Below are 19,374 nucleotides of genomic sequence, written 5' to 3'. Positions count from 1 at the left end.
CCAAACTGAACCAAGAGGATAGAGCATTAACTTTGGTTTTCACCTTGAGAATGCCATGGGGTTAGGGATGTTGTTTTTGCTTACTGCTCTATTCCTAGTTTCAGAGAAGTGCTGGCAGATTGTAGGTGCCCAAATAGTTGATGAATGAATGTTGTTGCCCCCGCTTTCTAACATGGGCGAGAGAACCTCTTAAGGCCTCTACCTCTTAAAAAGGAGGATGCAAAAAGTGGGATGAATGTGTAGCAAAATGACAGCCCCCTGGGCTGCTTCTCCTCTCAGATCTATAGCTTTCACGTCTTGAGCAGTAGAGTGGAGCTGGCGTTTGGGAGACAGTGAAACAATTTCTGCTCTTCTCTCCAGTCTTCTATACCTACCCTTGCAAACAACCCACAGAGATTAGCAGCACAGTAATGATCCAAGAGCTATTGATATGTACATTGATAAATGATGTATCTGTGTGTGTATACATACATACATATATATATGTATTTAAACCTGGGCCTATCTCTTTAAAAATAGAAGAACCCCCTTTAAAAAGCCTATTCCAATGGGTGGACTAATCATGGATCAAGTGATTATTAATAATGGTACCCCCTGTATGAATCCGGTATATTCCATCTGCACAGGGGTATGCAGATGACAATTCAAGATTATATAGTGAAGGCAGCCAAAAACATGTCCCAAAACAGTGGTTCACTTAAATTAATAGTAATAAACCGGGAAAGAAAAATTAAGACATGTATGTTGGATACTTTTTAAAACTATTCACCTTTCATGTTTGACAATTTGTTCCATAGAAACTTAGGAGCACTGTATGGCAATATGGCCTCAGCAAGGTCTGCTTACAGACTGGGGCCTTGGTATCCTCATCTGTCAAATGAGAGGGTTGACTACATCACTTTAGTTTGTAATTTCAAGGCCATTAAGAAGGCCTCAGTAAATCCATTTTAAGTTTGATATACCTATTAGTCCATCATTCTTGAGGATCAGAAGTTTTCAAATGAACCTATCTTCTAGAATGAACTTTAGGAAACTGGCACACAGAAAATTAAAAATTAAAAGAGATGTATGTGCTGAATGAGACATGTAGAAAGAAACAGAGCATCCTAGATTTTCCAGGCAGACTGAAAATCTAGGTTCCAGTTCCAGCTCAAGTGCCTTCATCCTCCAAGTTTCTTCCTTGAAAAAATGTCAGTTATCTTTGAGATGATGGAAACTCCAAGGTCAGTAAGTCATCCCACTTCCACAGTAAACTGGCCCATCATCTTGTTTACAGTGTTAGGTTCAGGAACAGTCTGAACCTAAACCCTTTTCCTCACCACCAAGGAACTCTTCCCTTCTGCATTATAATTAGTAATCTGAATTATCTATCTCATGTTTATTTTTAACAGTGAGCAACTTGCAGTGTATACAACTCCATGAAAACAGTGGAAGATCAAAGAACTTTTCTTATAACCTGCAGTCAGCTACTCAATCAAAAAGCAAAACAAAGCTTCGAGTGCCTATTTCGGAAGACTGTGTTCGGGGGAGCTGGAATAGCTAGTACAGCGTTCGGATTCTCTGTGTGGTAAAACTTTAATACCAGTGCTTGAAGCCTTATTAGCCTGAAAATGTGGTAATAACTGAAAGAATGTCAGCCTAAGTTTTCTTTCCACTCTTACACACCACTGTTTTGTAAATCATCTTAGCCTGCACTCAAGGAGCCTCGCTGTGTGCCTTCATGTCAGTCAGTATGCTGGAAATGAGAACTAATAATTACAAGTAAAATCTAAACAAAGCAGGGGTGCTGGGTTAGAATTTCTGCCAGCTAGCTGGCACAGGTTGGTTTCTTGCCTCAAGTGAAGAACCTAAATGAGATGGGAAGGAACCTATCTTATAGCAGCCTTCTTCATTTCACTACTAGTTCTAGAATTTAATGCAACAAATTTTATCACAGACAGCACGTCTTCACTGTTATTCCATTACTGGTTTTACATTTCAGATCAGAATCATGACTCAGTGTTGTTTTCAGAAACTGTCCATAGGACCACAGATAGACTCTGTTGATTCCTGACATTCTGCAGTTCCCCCGTTAGCCTCTGCCATGTACTCTCTCTATGCTTTTCTCACCAGCAGCAGCATCACAGTAGCAAGCAAATCAGTCAGGTTGGGTTTACAGACCAGACCATTCATGCAGCAAGGTACCTATTTAGGCCTCAGCATTCCACTTGTATTTTCTACAAAGGTGAGCAGTCTTGTCAAAATGCCATTTCTACTGGCAGGGAAAATTGTGCTAACTGTGCACATTCTAGCTCTCTAAGAACATCTGGTTAAAATAAAATCCAGTGATTGGTCATCTGGGCTTTTTCACATTTTTGAGAGTGAGGCTGTTGTGGGAATGCAGACAGGAGGCACAAACAGGGACATATTAGCTGCACAAGTAATGAAGGGCTGCCTCCATTTTTTTAAGATCAGTGATACCTCTGTGCTGACAAGAGATAGGATGCAATAAAGTGTTTACTTAATTTAATTACCTTAATTTTTACAGTTTGCTATTTAAAACTGTTTACATTCATTATTTTCGTAATTATGAGGCATTATATAAAATCACTATATACAACAGGTAACTTTTTAAAACTATAATGGATCTTTAGTAGAAAATTATTTTGAAAAGTATACTTACCCAGATTAGGCCAAGCACCATTTAGATACAAGAAAATCCCAACCAACTGCAGCACTGTGTTGAAATGCTGCCCCTGCCTGGAGAGCTGGAAACTGTAAATAACAGAACTCCATAGTGAGAAGCTGAATATCTTGCTGGATAAGGGCAAAAACCCCAAACAAAAAAAAACCTGGTTTCTGTTGTTACCGAAGTGGAGCTGAGAACACAACAAATGAGGGTTGCCTAGATGGGACCACAAAGATTTAGCCAATTTCTTGGTAAATAATAGAAGATATCACATTACTACTATATATTTTATAAATATTCAGCTCCTAAGAAATGCAAAACACACTACCCACTGTAATCATGTATCATGTGCTACTCTAGGTCAGTCTGCCCACTAGTGGGAATTCCCAAGTGTTATTTTTCTACTGCAGTATATATAAAGGAAGGTTCATAAACAACTTCTTTAAAAGTTCAGCTTTAATGACAAACATTCACTCCATCACTTTCTGTTCAAAATTAGACAACAATAAACAATTTCAAACAGGAGGTACCATGGTGTCTCTTCAATATACTGTACTCAATGCACCAGGCCCCTGGGGATGTCCAGTGAGGTACACATTGAAGCAGTAATGTAAATCTGTGAGCCACTGTTCCTGAACACCTCCACTCTTCAATGTCTGAAGAGAAAAGCAAGAGTCATTTGAGAATTGTACCAACATGGCTACGCTACATGACAGTATTTTTACACCCAAACATGATCTCTCAGAGCATCTGCCAACACTTCCTCCATCTATAAATCATCCCAGGGAGTGTTCCTGGAAAAAGGAACCTATCAATTGGGCAATACCACAAATTCCTAGTTATATCCTCAAGTACAAGTGCCACCAGCTTGTTGATGGGTCTGTTCCCTCCCCCACATCCTAGAGACTAATGGAATTTCAACATCAAGCAATCTCTAAACCCTCAACCTCCATCCCTTGACATTCTGGAATCTCATGATCTTTGTGAAATCAAGAATTGCCCTAGTTATCTACAAAGCCAACTGACAATTTGTCGATTTCTTCCTTATAGTCCCATCTGGGACTAATCCAAAATCTTGACTTTTCGTCTATTATTTCTGAATTATCTTGCTGCCTCTTCCATTTCTTCAAAGGCTACTGAGAAAATTCAGAATGAGCACCTGTGTTACACACAGGTAAAAGCTCTATTACTCCAGAGTACTGCTACATACCTCAATCGATAAACCCACAAACACCTATACAAAAAGACCCTCTAACCCTCCAAAACCAAAAGCACTGAAGGAACCCTAGACAAGACAGCTGCCACCCCCTACCACACCCACAGCTCAAGGCAGAGAGCAACCTATTGGACAAATCTGAAGTCTACAGCTTCCTTCTTCCTCTTAACTCTGAAGTGACTAGAAATTGACCTAAAGTTTATTCCTGCTCAGTAGTTTCCTTATAATAGCAAACATTCATTAAGCATTTAATAAATGCCAGACACACTAAAAACTTTACTTGGATAAGCTCATTTAATGTTCACTAAAACCCAATGAAGATGGCATTATTCCTATTTTTACAGACAGGAAAACAAGCTCAGACAGGTAAAAGAACTTGCCGAGCTATCTCAGCCAATCAATAGAGTCTGTATCAGAATCCAGGTGGGAGTCCCTCTGATGCCTCTTTTTTGGAACTAAAGCTGCTTGCCACTTTAATTCAGTATTTGTCTTTTAAAGCTTTTATTACTGATTCTGGAATCAAAGGCACTCCCCTGGTTAAGTGACAACCAGGGTACTGGGTGGCAGGGGAAACCCTGAGAAATATCACACTGGGCTTAATTCTAGGGAGTCAGTCAATGGGTGGGAATTTGACCCTCCCAACAACACTAAAGCCCACAGTACCTTGTCTCTTACCGTAATATTCCTGATGATCTGCTGCACCAAGATCGCATTGGTCAACATATGAGTCCTGAGGGGTGCGTGCTGTAGCAGCAGGCGAAGAAGCTGGCCCACAACAGGCAGCTCCTCAGGCCCCGCTCTGTTCACCCGCAGGCTCTGCAGCATCAACCTGAGAACTCGAGGCAGGACAGCCAGGATGGAGACACAGGCCCCCCACAGTTTGTCCCTATAATAGCAGAAATGGAAAGAGTCAGTGAGCCCAGCATAGACAGGAAAAGTGCCCTTTCCTCCCCACTTCCCCAAACTGAAAATGTCCTTTTAAGAAATATGGTGTTTTTAAGTAAAATGCCACAAACTACACTAATAAGAACCGGGTGTCATCAAAACTAAATAAACAAATCCACTGAAATTAGCCAACTTCCCCTATTCTATGGAGTCTAGGAAGCCTAGTGACCGGCACTTTCCCAGGCTTAGCAACACATTCTTGAAGCCCTAGTGATCATACATAACAAAAGAATTAGCCAGAGAATAGAATGATCTACACATGCATATCCTCTGCTATCCATCACTGGACATTATTTAACTGTCTACTATATAACACCAAAGACATCGGAAAGTAAGAATATCCCCCGCTTGTAAAAAAAGGAAGAAAAAAAAATCATGAAACTCTAAGCCTATGAACTTGATTCTGAGCCTCTTCAATTTCTCAGAACAGGGCAGATTTGCAGAGAGAGATGTGCTTACCAAGAGCCTAAATGGTTTTTAGAAAGTAGTCAATAAGGGTACCATCCCTATGACTAAGGTCATGGAAATCCAGAGATAGTAAATCCAAACTTGGGTAAGCAGCATTCTCTTGGTACATTTACAGAACAGGTCCAAAAGTGTTTACAGTAGAGATGGGTGGACTTGTATCTGACATAATCACATTCTAGAAGAGTGTCAATTAAACAAAGCAATATTCATCTGAAGGGAGAGTCTGTGTCCTTAGTCTGCAAATTTCTGTACCAGGAGTGCATAATCCTCCCAGTCCCCAAATCTTTCTAAAAGAAATCTACCTCCAGACCTAGAGGGAGCAGCTCTTTCACTATACGCCCACCACCTCCCAAATACCACATACAGCAATCGCATCAAAGGTGGACACTGAATCCATTCCACGCCAACCAGATTCTCCTATCTGCAGACACTTTATTCAGTCTCTTGACTAATGCAGAGCCAGGCTGGGGTAGCCGTGTGCAAGGGGAGGATAGAAAGCTAGACTGTAGATACAGCCAATAATGAGACAAACACGCAGAGATACAAGACCACACAATCCAGGAGAGAAAGCAAACAATGGAGACAGTAACTGCTATGGTTCCTGCCGTCTGATCCCTAATTCCAGTTCCTAATGGAGCCCAGCCACACTCCTAGCCCTTGGATTTTACAAGTTACTCTTACAAGGGTCCAATTGATTAATTTTCTCTTTAGTTAATCTGAGTAGATTTCAAGTGATTCCTGATCAAAACTCTGCTAAAAGAGCTGCTGGTTTCTATCTCACATCAAATATAAAGCTTAGAATTCTATTCTTCAAACGCCTCAATTAAAACGGTCAAGCCAGAGAGAAATACAGAGGAGACATCAGTGCCAACAGATGGAAGCAATGTCACATGAAGAACAGTGACAGCATTCTTAGGGTCTTCTAAGAACTGTCAGTTATAAGAACAATTTTACTTAGTCTATAAGAACAATTTTACTTAGTCTATAAAGTATATGAAGGACAGAACTGGAACCAAATGAAGCTGAGATTTCAGCTCAACATAAAGCAACAGTTCTAAACCTTTTTAAAGGCATATACCACTTTAAAGAAACTAAAGTTCAACATTTTGCAGGCAATTTTCCGAAGAGTTCAGATAACGTCCACAAACTAGTGATATCTTCTCGTCAGAGAATACCACCCTCCCCTTCTACTCCAAACAAAAAGAAATGCAGATAAAATACATTAAAAAAAAAAAATTCCAAAGCCAGAAGGGGTCAAACCTCTACATACCAAAACTATGACAGAACTCACGTAAATACACCCAACAGGGGTACAGAACTAGATATGAGTTTTTAGGGCTGGGGTTTTAAATAGCCAATAGTGTTGAAGTTGAGGCTTCAAGCCCCATGCGTGGGGACTGGGAGCTAGAACTGAGCTCCCTGGATATAGCGGAAGCCAGGAAAATGCAGATGTGAAACCGTTCCACAGGGAGTCTCCACACACCTCCACAGAATTCCCACAGAAGACACACTCAGAGAAAAGTTATACAACCCAAAACATGAGTTAGTTCAACCCAATGAAAGACAATCTCCAGAGACCCACCTGCTCCCCAAAATAAGGCAGAATTTCCACACCAGAGAAGAAAAAAGCTAACAGAACTGACAGAAAGTTTAAAGTAACACCAGTAAATCAAGAACAAGACTGACAGCCAAGTAAAAATCCAACAGCGATAAAAGAAAAAATAATACTATGGTTTATAAAATTCTCAATAGGCGTTACAAAAGAATTAGTAAACTCGAGGATGTTAAGAAATAAGACAGGACGAGAAGCTCCATATGGTTAAGGAAGAGTTTTAGAAGGAGAAAACAAACAATGGAGGAGATACAAGTAACTGAGTAACTCAATAAATAATAACTGAGAACCTTCCAGACCTGAAGAAAAAATATTAACTCCTCAGAAAAAGGCACACACTAAGTTTCAAGCAGGATAAATAACAAATCTACACTAAGATTCTGACGGCAACACCAAAGGATAAAGATCAAACAGTAAAAACAGAATATATTACTACCTTCAAACCAAAAGGACTCAGGTGAACAGCAGACATTTTATTACCAACAATGAGCCCAGAAGACAACAGAACAATATGTTCAAGGTACAAGATGAAACCTAATCTTCAGGCCAGCATTTGTAAAATTAAAAGGCTCCTGGTAATCTGACTGGCATTCTCATTATGTGTAATCTCACAAACACCTTCTACAGTAGGGGATGGAGTAGCCCAAAAAAGAATTTTAATTACCCACGACCCTCCTTGTGATTGTCATCTTGAGATACACAGGGTCCTGGCCATACCAACACTTTCAATACCTTCTTTAAAACTCGGCACTTTAAACAAACAAGTATTACATACACTAAATTTTGTCCAGTCCAGCCACATAAAGTCAAAGCAGGATGTTCCTCTATAAGAAACCACAAAAGATTTTTGAAACTTCTCATGGAAGTGCTTAATAAAGGGGCTATATCTGAAGACAGAAAATGACAAATAGCAATATACGTATTTCATAAATAGGAATGCTTAATCTAAAATCCTTAGGTCCCCCGAGAAATTGCTTGCTGCTTATGAAGCCTTTTCTTGAACTATAGAACTAAAGTTTGATGATGCATAAGCAAAATACCATCAAATCTTAGTTTATTTACATGTGTATTTTTTACTATTTACAGTGAAATACACAAAACTAAAGAAATATATACTTACTGGAAAAAATCCAAATGTCTGTTGACAGTAAAATGGGTAAGTTGTGGTATATCAAATAACAGAATACTATACAGCAGGGGTCAGCAAACTATGACTGGCAAGCCAAATCCAGCCCACAGCCTGTGTGTAAATAAAATTTTACTGGAACACAGCCATGCTCATTCACTTACCTCTTGCCAATAGTTACTTTCACACTACCACGGTAGTGCTGAACAGCTGTCACAGAGACTATATGGCCCAAACCAAAAACCCACTGCCGTAGGGTCAATTGCAGCTCATAGTGACCCTACAGGACAGAGTAGAACTGCCCCATAGGGTTTCCAAGGCTGTAAATCTTTACATAAGCTGACTGCCACATCTTTCTCCCACAAAACCTAAAATATTTACTATCTAGCCCTTTACAAAAAGACATCTGCTGACCCCTGCTATAGAGAAATGAAAATGAATGAAATACAGGCAGTCCCCATATTACAAATGAGATCCGTTCCAAAGTTTGCATTTACATCAAATTTGTAGGTAAGTTAGAACAGGTACATACAGTTCTTATTTAGCGTCAGTCAAATGTCTTAGTATACAGTATATATTTTACCTTTCTATGAATATAAAACATTTAAGAAACACTTTCAAACAGCGCAGTGTATTTATGAACATCACAAAGTAGTATATGCCTTCATTATTATAAACTACTGTATGTGTTTAACTTAAATTTTTAATATAATAGGCTTTATAGCAGTCTGTTCTTAAGTACGAGTTGTCCATAAGTTAGATGTTCGTAACCCAGGGACTGCATGTACAACTAAATGAATCAACACGGATGAATCTCACAAATGACACTGGAGGAATCAAATCACAAAAAATACATACAGCATGATTTCTTTAATATAAAATTCACAATATGCAAAGCAAAAACTCTATTGTTTAGAAACACAATAAAACCATTTAAAAACAGCAAGGAAGTTATTAATGGAAAAGTGATTATTTGTGGGAATGCAGAAAAGAAATCTGACCATGGAGGGTACATAGAGTGTAGGTGTTCATGTTATTTCTTAACCTGGGTGCTGGTTAACTAAATGTTCGGTTTATAATTGCTCTTTAAACTATATAAATGTTTTCTTACTATGAGTATGTATTATATATCTTCATGACATTTAAAAGCTCAAAAAAGACTAGAAAGGTACACATCAAAATGTTAAAAGCAGGTAACAGAATGATTTTTATTTTCTTATATTTCCTCATGTTATTTTTTTTTTTTTTACACCTTCTGCAATGAATATAAAATGGAAAAAACATTTTTTTAAGGCACACAATAAGAATATAAGCATGAGAATATTTTTAAATTACAGTGGAATGTTCCAAACAATCCTAGAAGCTTTAGCCTGAATATTATATAGTAGCAAAAGTACTAATTAAGAACAGTAGCACCTTAGAACAATGTCCTTTAAATCCAAGAATTTAAAATGTCACTCTGGCTAGCTCTAATAAAGCCCAAAGCAAAATACGAAGGCTTATACTAATAGCCCATCCTCCTAAAAACAATGTACAGTGTTGTTTTCTTTCTAGACCTATAACAATGGTAAATAAGAGAACGCTCTCAAGAAACTTTACAATGCCATCCAACTTTTCAAATTTATACCTTAAAGAGGGAAAAAAAAATACACCTAAGAGTTCTCATAACACAGAAAGAATTCATTAAAGAGCAAGGAAAAAGCTAGTTGCGTTTACAAAAACTCTCTGAAAGAGAACTGAAAGTATTTTCAAAATCCAATCTTCTTTCACTCTCACTCTCATTTTATTTATTTATTGGCAAGTAGGATAGTTGAATAGGTACAAAATATTAAAAACAAAGGCTGAGAAATAAAGAAACTAACCCTTACCTCTTTCTTAGATGTTCTGCTTCCCCCTTCTCTAGAGTCAGCAGAAAATAAAGAAGACTGTAGCAACAAGAAGCCAGAAATGGCAGTAGCGTTTCACTAAGTATACATGCCTGATCCAGGAGCTTACAGATAACACCCAAAACACAGCCAGCTGTGCTGTCGGGAATTACGGTCAACCCAGCCTAGGTAGAGAAAAGTCAGATTGATTACCTCTTCACCACAAGCCTCACCCTCATCCTGCCTCAATAAAACCAAAATCTGTCAACTGAGGAACTAACCTTACATCACTTCTATATAAAACCATTACATGCAGAATGCAACCCACCTACCACATCTTAAGGCCCCGTTTTCCTTAATTTAATCCCCAAGTTAAGTAACTTTGAAAAGATGCAAACTCAAGAAATACTATTAACCTAAGCCACTGCCTTTTTCCATGACAAAGTCTTCTAAAATTTTCTAGACATTACAATTTCTATTGATGGTCAGCAGTAACTTTATTTTAAAGAATTATTTCACGCACCCAATGAAAATCTTGATATCAACAATCACACTAACAAGATTCTTAGATTGTTCGGATTGGAAAACTCTGATATCTCACACCACCCCCATCCCAGGTAATTAAATGTACAAACCAGAGTTCCCCTGCCCTTTGACATAGCTTTTCATTTAGACATGACTAAGGAAAAATCTCTACTGTAGTCAGTAAGATATTACTATATTAAACACTTGACTGCTTCACTGCTAAAAAAAACAAAACAAAACAAGGCTAGATAATAGTCATCATAGTATGCTAATTCATCTAGACTTTACTCCATGCACTGTCACCAAGATAAGGTCTACCTTGTGACTGTATGTATACATGACTTAAATCTCCTGGAAACTACTGTTGAGAAATCATAAAAAATCCGCAGAGTCTGAGGTCTTAACCTTCTCCATCTGACTGTCTGAAAATAGTGGCCAAGACTGACTGGCATGTCGATCTTTTACTATAATAATGAAAGTAGTGAAAGGAGGGCACAAATCCCTGGAATGGAGGTGAGAAAAAAAAAGGTAGGTATCTTTGGACACACTAAGGATAAAGGTTGGAAGTTTAACAGCAGGAAGAAGAGAGTATTGGAAATTCAGCAATGCTCTTTCAACTCCAGGGAAACAACACTTTAAAACTATAATACAATATAAAGACAGCCAAAGTTCAAAGTGTAAACATTAGGGAAAGTTAAAAGCAACAACCTAGGAATACTTAATGTGAATTTAATAGCAATGGGAACAAGTGACACCCACTAGCCAGAAGTCAAGTCAGTCTCATGGGTAGGCCCACTGCTTTCAGTGCTCAGGTTCCAACCTCAGCTTGTTAGGTAACATCGCTACTTTGGACCCAGAATGTTCTAGGTTCCAGAGCACAGACTCTAGTCTGATGCTGGATTCCCAATATGCTTATGCCAGCCACATGTGAGCTCGACCATTACAAGTTGGAAAGGACCTGAGGTATAATTCTCAGGTCCCTCACTGCACAGAAACAGAACCTGAGGTCGGGGGGTGGGGGCTGCAAGGCCACAGAATCAATTAGTAACAGCCAGGAATAAAACCCAGATTTCTCAGTTCTTGGCCCTGCATTATGCTGTGGGATGCACGGTATTATCATTAAACTTAGAATTCCAGATACTCTCTCTCCCTGGCTATGGCAAAGCCAATCTTAACCGCAGAATCACTTTTTTTACAAAAGAGAAAAACAGTATATTTACCAAATGCTTACTGATGGCACTTTGCAAGACGTCAAAGCTCTGGCTTCGAGCTGGGATAACTAATAAACTGTGACAAACTGCCTGTCGGGAAAGGAGAAAACCAGTAGGCAAATCAGGACATTTTTAGGTCAGAAACAAGTTCAATAGATTTGTTTTTTATATATAATTTATTTTGTTGTTGTTGAGAATATACACAGCAAAATATACACTAATTCAACAGTTTCTGCACGTACCATTTAGTAACACTGATTACGTTCTTCCAGTTGTGTAACCATTCTCACCCTCCTTTTCTGAGTTGTTCCTCCCCCATTAACATATATTCACTGCCCTCTAAAGTTCGTACCTAATCTTCTGAGTTGCTGTTGTCAACCTGATCCCATATAGACAGACCTTAAAAGAGCATAATGCTCAAAGCAGACATTTTTTACTAGTTAAGATAAACTATTGTTTGGTTTTAAGAAGACCTCAGGATATTTTTGGTTTAAAGTTTAAAGATTATCTCAGGGCAATAGTTTCAGCGGTTCATCCAACCCTCATGCCTCCAGAAAGTCTGGAGTCCATGAGAATTTGCAATTTTGGCCTACATTTTCCCCCTTTTGATCAAAGATTCTTTCTTCTATGGAATCTTTGATCAATATGTTCAGTAATCATAGCTGAGCACCATCCAGTTCTGGTCTTACGGCAAAGGTGGTAGTTTTTCATGGAGGCAATTAGCCACACATTCCACATCCTCTTCCTAGTCATAACTCTCCTCCTTTCTCTGCTGCTCCAGGCTAACAGAGACCAAGTGTTGTGCCTAGGATGGCCACATGCAAGCTTTAAAGACCCCAGGCACTATGCAACAAACTAGGAGATAGAACAGAGGTACTAAACATGATATTAGGCCAATTAACTGGGATATCCCATGAAACCATGACCCTAAACCTCCAAACCAAGAAACAAAATCCCGTGAAAGTTCAATAGATTTTTTTTTAACCTACTTGCTCTACCTATTAAATAGGAAACATGTAACAAAAATGATTCTGAAGATCCACATGCCAAAGGTCAAACAGTCAGGTCTTTTACATGGGCTAGTTTTCCAAATCATTCATTTACTGAACTTTTAGCTAGCCCCTCTTTAGGAGTCATGCATGAGAACTGAAGAATGAGGCACTCTCTCTTCTCTCACCGCCTTCAAGTAGCTTACACACTATCAAAGGAGGTTTATATTATTAAGTAAGTGCTGCAAAAAAAGATTTGAGTGATGTTAACAAAGGGGCTGACAAAAGCCTTTTCCCCATCTGGTGGAAAAATATGTCATACAAAAATACTTATGACCCAGAAAATACTAATACCCTGTTCTATTTACTCATAACCCTGCCTCCAGTCCCCAAAGGTAAAAGAAAAAAAAAAAAAGAGAGAGAATGATCGACATGAAAAAAATAAAAATATAAGGGAGGTGGGAGTCAAAGCCCTAGTATTTCTAATTATCCAAGTTCTCAAGAAAGGAGAAAGCGGCAAGGCCAGCACCCAATCCTTCAGAGATATCATTAAAACAAACTCCAGAATATCAGGAAGTGAGTGCATAAAAGGAAATATGTAGAAGAATCACATGCAGGGACTGATGGAAGGAAGAACATCACTCTAGGAAAAGGATGGTCACGCTAAGAAGCTAAGCTCAAAAGACTGTCAATCAACCCTCAAAAATCAAGGCCTTTCTTCCTAGTCTGTCTTAGTCTGGAAGTTCCACTGAAACTTGTTCAGCATCATAGTAATACGCAAGCCTCCACTCACAGATGGGTGGTAATTAACAAGATATGGTCCCTGTATCTGAAGAGCTCCATGGTCTCAACTCCCAGACAGTGAAAATACAATGTGGTTAAGGATTAGAACAGGGGTATGAACTAAGTAAGGAGCCCTGGTCGTGCAATAGAAACCCTGGTGGCATAGTGGTTGAGTTCACCTGCTAACCAAAACGTTGGCAGTTCAAATCCACTAGGCGCTCCCTGGAAACCCTATGAGGAAGCTCTACTCTGTCCTATAGGGTTGCTATAAGTCAGAATCGACTCGATGGCAACGGTTTTTTTTTTTTTTTTCGTTATGGTAATGCAGTGGTTAAGCACTCAGCTGCTAACCAAAAGGTTGGCGGTTCGAACCCACCCAGCGGCTCCACAGGAGAAAACACCCAGCGATCTGCTACCACAAAGATTATAGCCTAGAAAACCCTATAGGGCAGTTCTACTCTGTCACATGAGGTTGCGATGAGCTGGAATTGATTCAACGTCATCTAACAACCACCACTTAGACTAAATGCTTTACTGGGCTTCACAGAAGACAAAATGCAAGCTGACTCCTGAAGAATAACTAGGAATTTACTAGTTTTGACAGGGAAACCAACTCTCAGTCAGACAAGTTGATCTATGGAGACAGTAAAGTAAAACAGTAGCAAGAAAAATCCTAAGATAGGGAAAAACTTTTAGATGTCTAGAATTCCTTGCTCACTGAGGAGTCTGGACTTGATCTTGTAGTTTTCCAACAGGTGTGCTAACTAGAAGGGGTAACAGGTTGCTACGCTATTGCTCCCCAAGTGGGCAGGTGGGGCTGGATCTCTCTAGCCATTTGCCATTAGGCTATTTACCACAGTATGTCAAACAAATTTCACTTTCTCCATCTACCAGTAAGTGAAAGGTTCATGTATAACATAGTGCCTCACACAATGCAAGAAACATGTGGTATTAGTACAGAAGAAGACAGACTTGAAAGTTAATGACTAGAAGTAGAGACCAGCTGAAAGTCAGGGTACCTGGAATGATAAGGGCCACTCTGCCTCTAATGAGGCTTTCTCCTCTATATGACTGCGTTTGAAAGTCATGGAGTGGTTATTCAAATATGAAATTCAAATTATTCAAAATATCATGCTGGTATTCTGCAGAGGCAAGGAGCGTACACATAGCAACTGGAAGAAAGGTATAATGAAATACATGCCAAAAAACCTAAATAAGTTTACAGAAAACAGAAGTTGCATAACACAAAACAGAAATCACCCAACATATCCATAAAGTGGGATATCCTCCAGGAACTGGACTGCTTTCTTAACAAAGTCTGTATGATAAAAAATGGGGGAAGGTGGAGGACTATTCTAGAATAAGAGGCGTAGAAGAAGATTTGCAATGTGTGAACTTTGACATGTATGAACATTGACTGGATCCTGGTTTGGGGGAAAAGCTCTATAAAAGACATTTCGGGGACAACTGGGAGAAATCTGATTAGGAAACAACTAATAATAATTACTAGTAAGTTGCTTTAATCCACAATTCTGCTCAAGAAGGATGTCTGACATATACGGTGCTTTTCATTTTATATATATTCTTATTCAATATGTTGACAAATGAGTATCAGCATGGTAGAATATTAATCAAAAACCCTAAGCAAGAAACCTGAAGACCTAAGGAGATGTATATACAAACAAACATGATTGAATAATGTTACAAGGAACTTGTGCTCCAACTATTAAGACACACAAAACCTACAGAAACATGCATCTTATGAAACAGGGATATTTATACAGATAACTTAAAAGAATGTATGATAGATATAATGTTATCTTAATTCTGTTCTTTTTAAAAAAACAAGTAGTTTCAGTGGTTAAAAAAAAGAAAAAAATCTTATATCTTATAGTCTAGATCTCAGCCACAGATCACAGTAACAGTCATTCTAGATAAGACTTTACTACATAATGTTTCACAAATTCTGTATCAATGGTGAACTGTTGATTTGAAACATAAGTTTTAAATCTTTTTATTAACATCTCTTAATTCTAAAAGACATTATCGTGTTCATTAACTTGAAGCTTAATTCAAAGCACAAAAACTTTTTTGCCCTTAGAAATGTATCATTTTCCCTTCATTCAACACACTGTCATTTGTCTTTTTAAAACAATTAATCACACTGATGACTCAGAAATGCAGAAATGACCGCTGCTGTATTCAAATGAAATTAAGATGACAAAGTCTTAGGGGTACGGACATATAAACTGCTATGCCCTTCCCTATGCCAGGTTCTTCCCTTCTCTCACTCCAAACTGTCTTTTCAGTAAGCCTCCACTAGTCTTTCTCCAGAACCTTCTAACATATTGCTTATAATTATAGGCCTGGTGAATTTTCATTAAAAATTAAGCTTAGAATTTGCAATTAAGGCTTAAGGAGCTTTCCAGTGGGTAAAGGGAATGAAGGACAGTATCCACTGGCTACTCCAGTACCCATTTTCACACCTTTCTCCCCTGGCCACCTGTACAAAAAAGGCTGTAAGAGCCACCTTCTTTCTTTTGCAGATTTTCTCAGAGCTAGGAATCACCATGTAGTACAGTTCTCGCCAATGGTATCTACGCAGGAGTCCGCTGGCGGACCTCCAGACAAAGATTTTTCTTTCCTTTGATAGAAAATAAGCTGGACTGGCATCGCCCCTTCCCTCTTCTTCCAAACTTGAACGTAAACCTGATGCCTGGAACTACAGCAGTCACTTCAAAAACTTGAAGGAATGGTCAAGAGAGCTACAGACATGCTGGTTGTTAACATCGGTGAACTTCTGAATTAACACGAGCAGCTACTTACTTTGAAACTGCTTGTGTGTGTACATCTTCTGGGGGCGAGGGACTTTGTGTTTCTATTAGCTGCCCCAGAATACAATCCTAACAGATATATAGCTTTCTAGTTATATTCATTTTTGGCTCCTGAGGCTTTTTGGCCTTCTCATGCTTCTCAGACATATACCAAAGAAACAAATTTGCCAATAAGAAATGTTAACATATTTGGATTCCTTCAATTATCTTACAAACAAGTTTTAACATATTACAAGGGAGACTAGTTCAAATATAATTCAGTGTAATCAACACGTCAAAAGCAAAGATAGGAATAATCATCATTAGTGCCAAAGCCAACTGCCATTTAGTTTCATACACAGTGGGTAACGATTTTAGTTACTCAAGAATCATAGCCACAGAAAAGAGAGAAGTCCTAGAAGTCCAACTACATGAAAATAAAAAAATTTACAAGTGGCAAAACTCACAACTAACAAACGTAACAAATATATATTTTTTGTACATGTATCACAGACAAAGGACCTCTTCAAAATTTTAAAAAACAAAGATGTCACTTTATGACTAACATGTGCCTGATCCAAGCCATGGTCTTTTCAATCACCTCACAGGCATGCATAAGATGGACAGTGAAAAACAGACAGAAGAAATGATGCATTCAAATTGTGGTGCTGGCAAAGAACACTGAATATACCCTAGACTGCCAGAAGAAGGAACAAATCAGTCTCAGAAGAAGTATGTCCAGAATACTCCTTAGAAGCAAGGATGCTAAGACTTCAGCTCACTTATTCTGCACATGTAATCAGGAAAGACCAACTGCTAGAAAAGGACATCATGGTTGCTAAAGCGGAGGGTTGGCAAAGTTGAGGGAGGCCCTCGGTGAGATGCACTGACATGGTAGCCAAGACAATGGATTCAAACATACCAATGATCATGAAGATGGCATAGGACTGGGCAACGTTTAGTTCTGTTATACATAAGGTTGCCATGAGTTGAAGTCGATGTGATGGCAACTAACAATAGTAAGGTCACACAGTATTTTTAAGACTCATCATTGTTGCATGCATCAGTAGCAAACTTATTTTATTTCTGAGTAATATTTTACGGATATAGTACGGTTTACTTACATTGTTATTGTTAGGTGCTGTCGAGTCAGTTCCGATTCACAGAAACTCTGTGTACAACAGAATGAAACACTGCCCGGTCCTGCGCCATCCTCACGCTCATTATGCTTGAGCCCATTGTTGCAGTCACTGTATCAATCCATCTTGTTGAGGGTCTTCCTCTTTTTCGCTGGCCCTCTATTTTACCAAGGATGATGTCCCTCTCCAGGGACTGATCCCTCCTGGTAACACGTCCAAAATATGTGAGACATAGTCTCGCCGTCCTTGCTTCTAAGAAACACTCTGGTTGTTATTTCTTCCAAGACAGATTTGTTCGTTCTTTCGGCAGTCTATGGTATACTCAATATTCTTTGCCAACACAATTCAAAGGCATCAATTCTTCTTTGGTCTTCCTTATTCATTGTTCAGCTTTTGCATGCATGTGAGGTGATTGAAAACACCATGGCTTGGGTCAGGTGCACCTTAGTCTTCAAGGTGACATCTTTGCTTTTCAACACTTTAAAGAACTCTTTTTAGCACATTTGCCTAACGCAATGTGTCTTTTGATTTCCTGACTACTGCTTCTATGGGTGTTGACTGTGGATCAAAGCAAAATGAAATCCTTGACAACTTCAATCTTTTCTCCGTTTATCATGATATTGCTTATTGGTCCAATTGTGAGGATTTCTGATTTATGTTGAGGTGTAATCTATACTGAAGGCTATGGTCTCTGATCTTCATCAGTAAGTGTTTCAAGTCCTCTTCACTTTCAGCAAGCAAGATTCTGTCATCTGCATAAGAGGTTGTTAACCAGTCTTCCTCCAATCCTGATGTTCCGTTCTTCATACAGTCCAGCTTCTCAGATTATTTGCTCAGCATACAGACTGAATAGGTATGGTGAAAGGATACAATCTTGACACATAAACCTTTCCTGACTTTAAACCATGCGGTATCCCCTTGTTCTGTTCGAATAACTGCCTCTTGATCTATGTAACAGGTTCCTCGTGAGTGGAATTAAGTGTTCTGGAATTCCCATTCTTCGCAATGTTATCGATAACTTATTATATGATCCACACAGTCAACTGCCTTTGCATAGTCAATTCAAACCGAGGTAAACATCTTTCTGGCATTCTCTTTCGGCCAGGATCCATCTGACATCAACAATGGTAGCCCTAGTTCCATGTCCTCTTGTGAATCCGGCTTGAATTTCTGGCAGTTCCCTGTTGATATACTGCTATAGTTGCTTCTGAATGATCCTCAGCAAAATTTTACTCGCATGTGACATTAACGATACTGTTCAATAATTCCTGCATTCGGTTGGATCACCTTTATTGAGAACAGGCATAAATATGGATCTCTTCCAGTTCACTGGCCAGGTGGCCGTCTTCCAAATTTCTTCGCAAAGATGAGTGAGCACTTCCAGTGCTGCATTCGTTTGTTGAAACATCTCAGTTGGTATTCCATCAATTCCTGAAGCCTTGTTTTTTGCCAATGCCTTCAGTGCAGCTTGGACTTCTTCCTTCAGTACCATCAGTTCCTGATCATATGCTACCTCCTGAAATGGTTGAACGTCAACCAATTCTCTTTGGCATAGTGACTCTGTGTGTTCCTTCCACCTTCTTTTGATGCTTCCTGCGTCGTTTAATATTTTCCCCATAGAATCTTTCAATATTGCAACTTGAGGCCTGAATTTTTTCTTCAGTTCTTTCAGCTTGAGAAATGCCAAGGGTGTTCTTCCCTTTTGGTTTTCTATCTCCAGGTCTTTGCACATGTCATTATAATACTTTACTTTGTCTTCTCCAGCCACCCTTTGAAATCTTCTGTTCAGCTATTTGACTTCATCATTTCTTCCTTTCACTTTAGCTACTCTACATTCAAAAGAAAGATTCAGAGTCTCTTCTGACATCCGCTTTGGTCTTTTTTTCTTTCCTAACGACTTCTTACTTTCTTCATGTATGATGTCCTTGGTGTTATTCCACAATTCGTCTGGTCTTCAGTCATTAGTGTTCAACACGTCAAACCTATTCTTGAGATGGTCTTTAAATTCAGGTGG

At 38.9% G+C, this 19,374-nt stretch overlaps 2 protein-coding genes across 11 annotated transcripts in view; one reads left to right on the top strand and one right to left on the bottom strand.

Moving 5' to 3' along the window:
- INVS (inversin) overlaps nt 1-1,565 on the top strand; it is a 156,689-nt gene extending 155,124 nt beyond the window's left edge. For 4 of the 5 annotated variants that reach the window (XM_023727460.1, XM_023727458.1, XM_023727459.1 and 1 more), the window contains one exon: nt 1,392-1,565. In XM_023727460.1, the coding sequence (XP_023583228.1) occupies nt 1,392-1,543 (152 nt within the window). In that variant the 3' untranslated portion in view covers nt 1,544-1,565. The remainder of the gene's footprint in view (nt 1-1,391) is intronic. The other variant, XM_004372226.1, reaches the window with a different exon arrangement.
- Nucleotides 1,566-3,106: 1,541 nt separating this feature from the next.
- Nucleotides 3,107-19,374, bottom strand: part of TEX10 (testis expressed 10) — a 47,712-nt gene continuing 31,444 nt past the window's right edge. For 2 of the 6 annotated variants that reach the window (XM_004372225.2, XM_023727462.1), the window contains exons 12-15: nt 11,646-11,726; nt 9,904-10,085; nt 4,560-4,770; nt 3,107-3,324 (exon numbers count right to left, since the gene is read on the bottom strand). In XM_004372225.2, the coding sequence (XP_004372282.1) occupies nt 3,211-3,324; nt 4,560-4,770; nt 9,904-10,085; nt 11,646-11,726 (588 nt within the window). In that variant the 3' untranslated portion in view covers nt 3,107-3,210. The other 4 variants (XR_002823281.1, XM_023727463.1, XR_002823282.1 and 1 more) reach the window with 4 other exon arrangements.

This window comes from Trichechus manatus, unplaced genomic scaffold (assembly GCF_000243295.1).
Source record: "Trichechus manatus latirostris isolate Lorelei unplaced genomic scaffold, TriManLat1.0 scaffold00016, whole genome shotgun sequence".
In the NCBI taxonomy this organism is placed as follows: Eukaryota; Metazoa; Chordata; class Mammalia; order Sirenia; family Trichechidae; genus Trichechus; species Trichechus manatus.
This window is presented reverse-complemented; position numbering and strand designations above follow the sequence as displayed.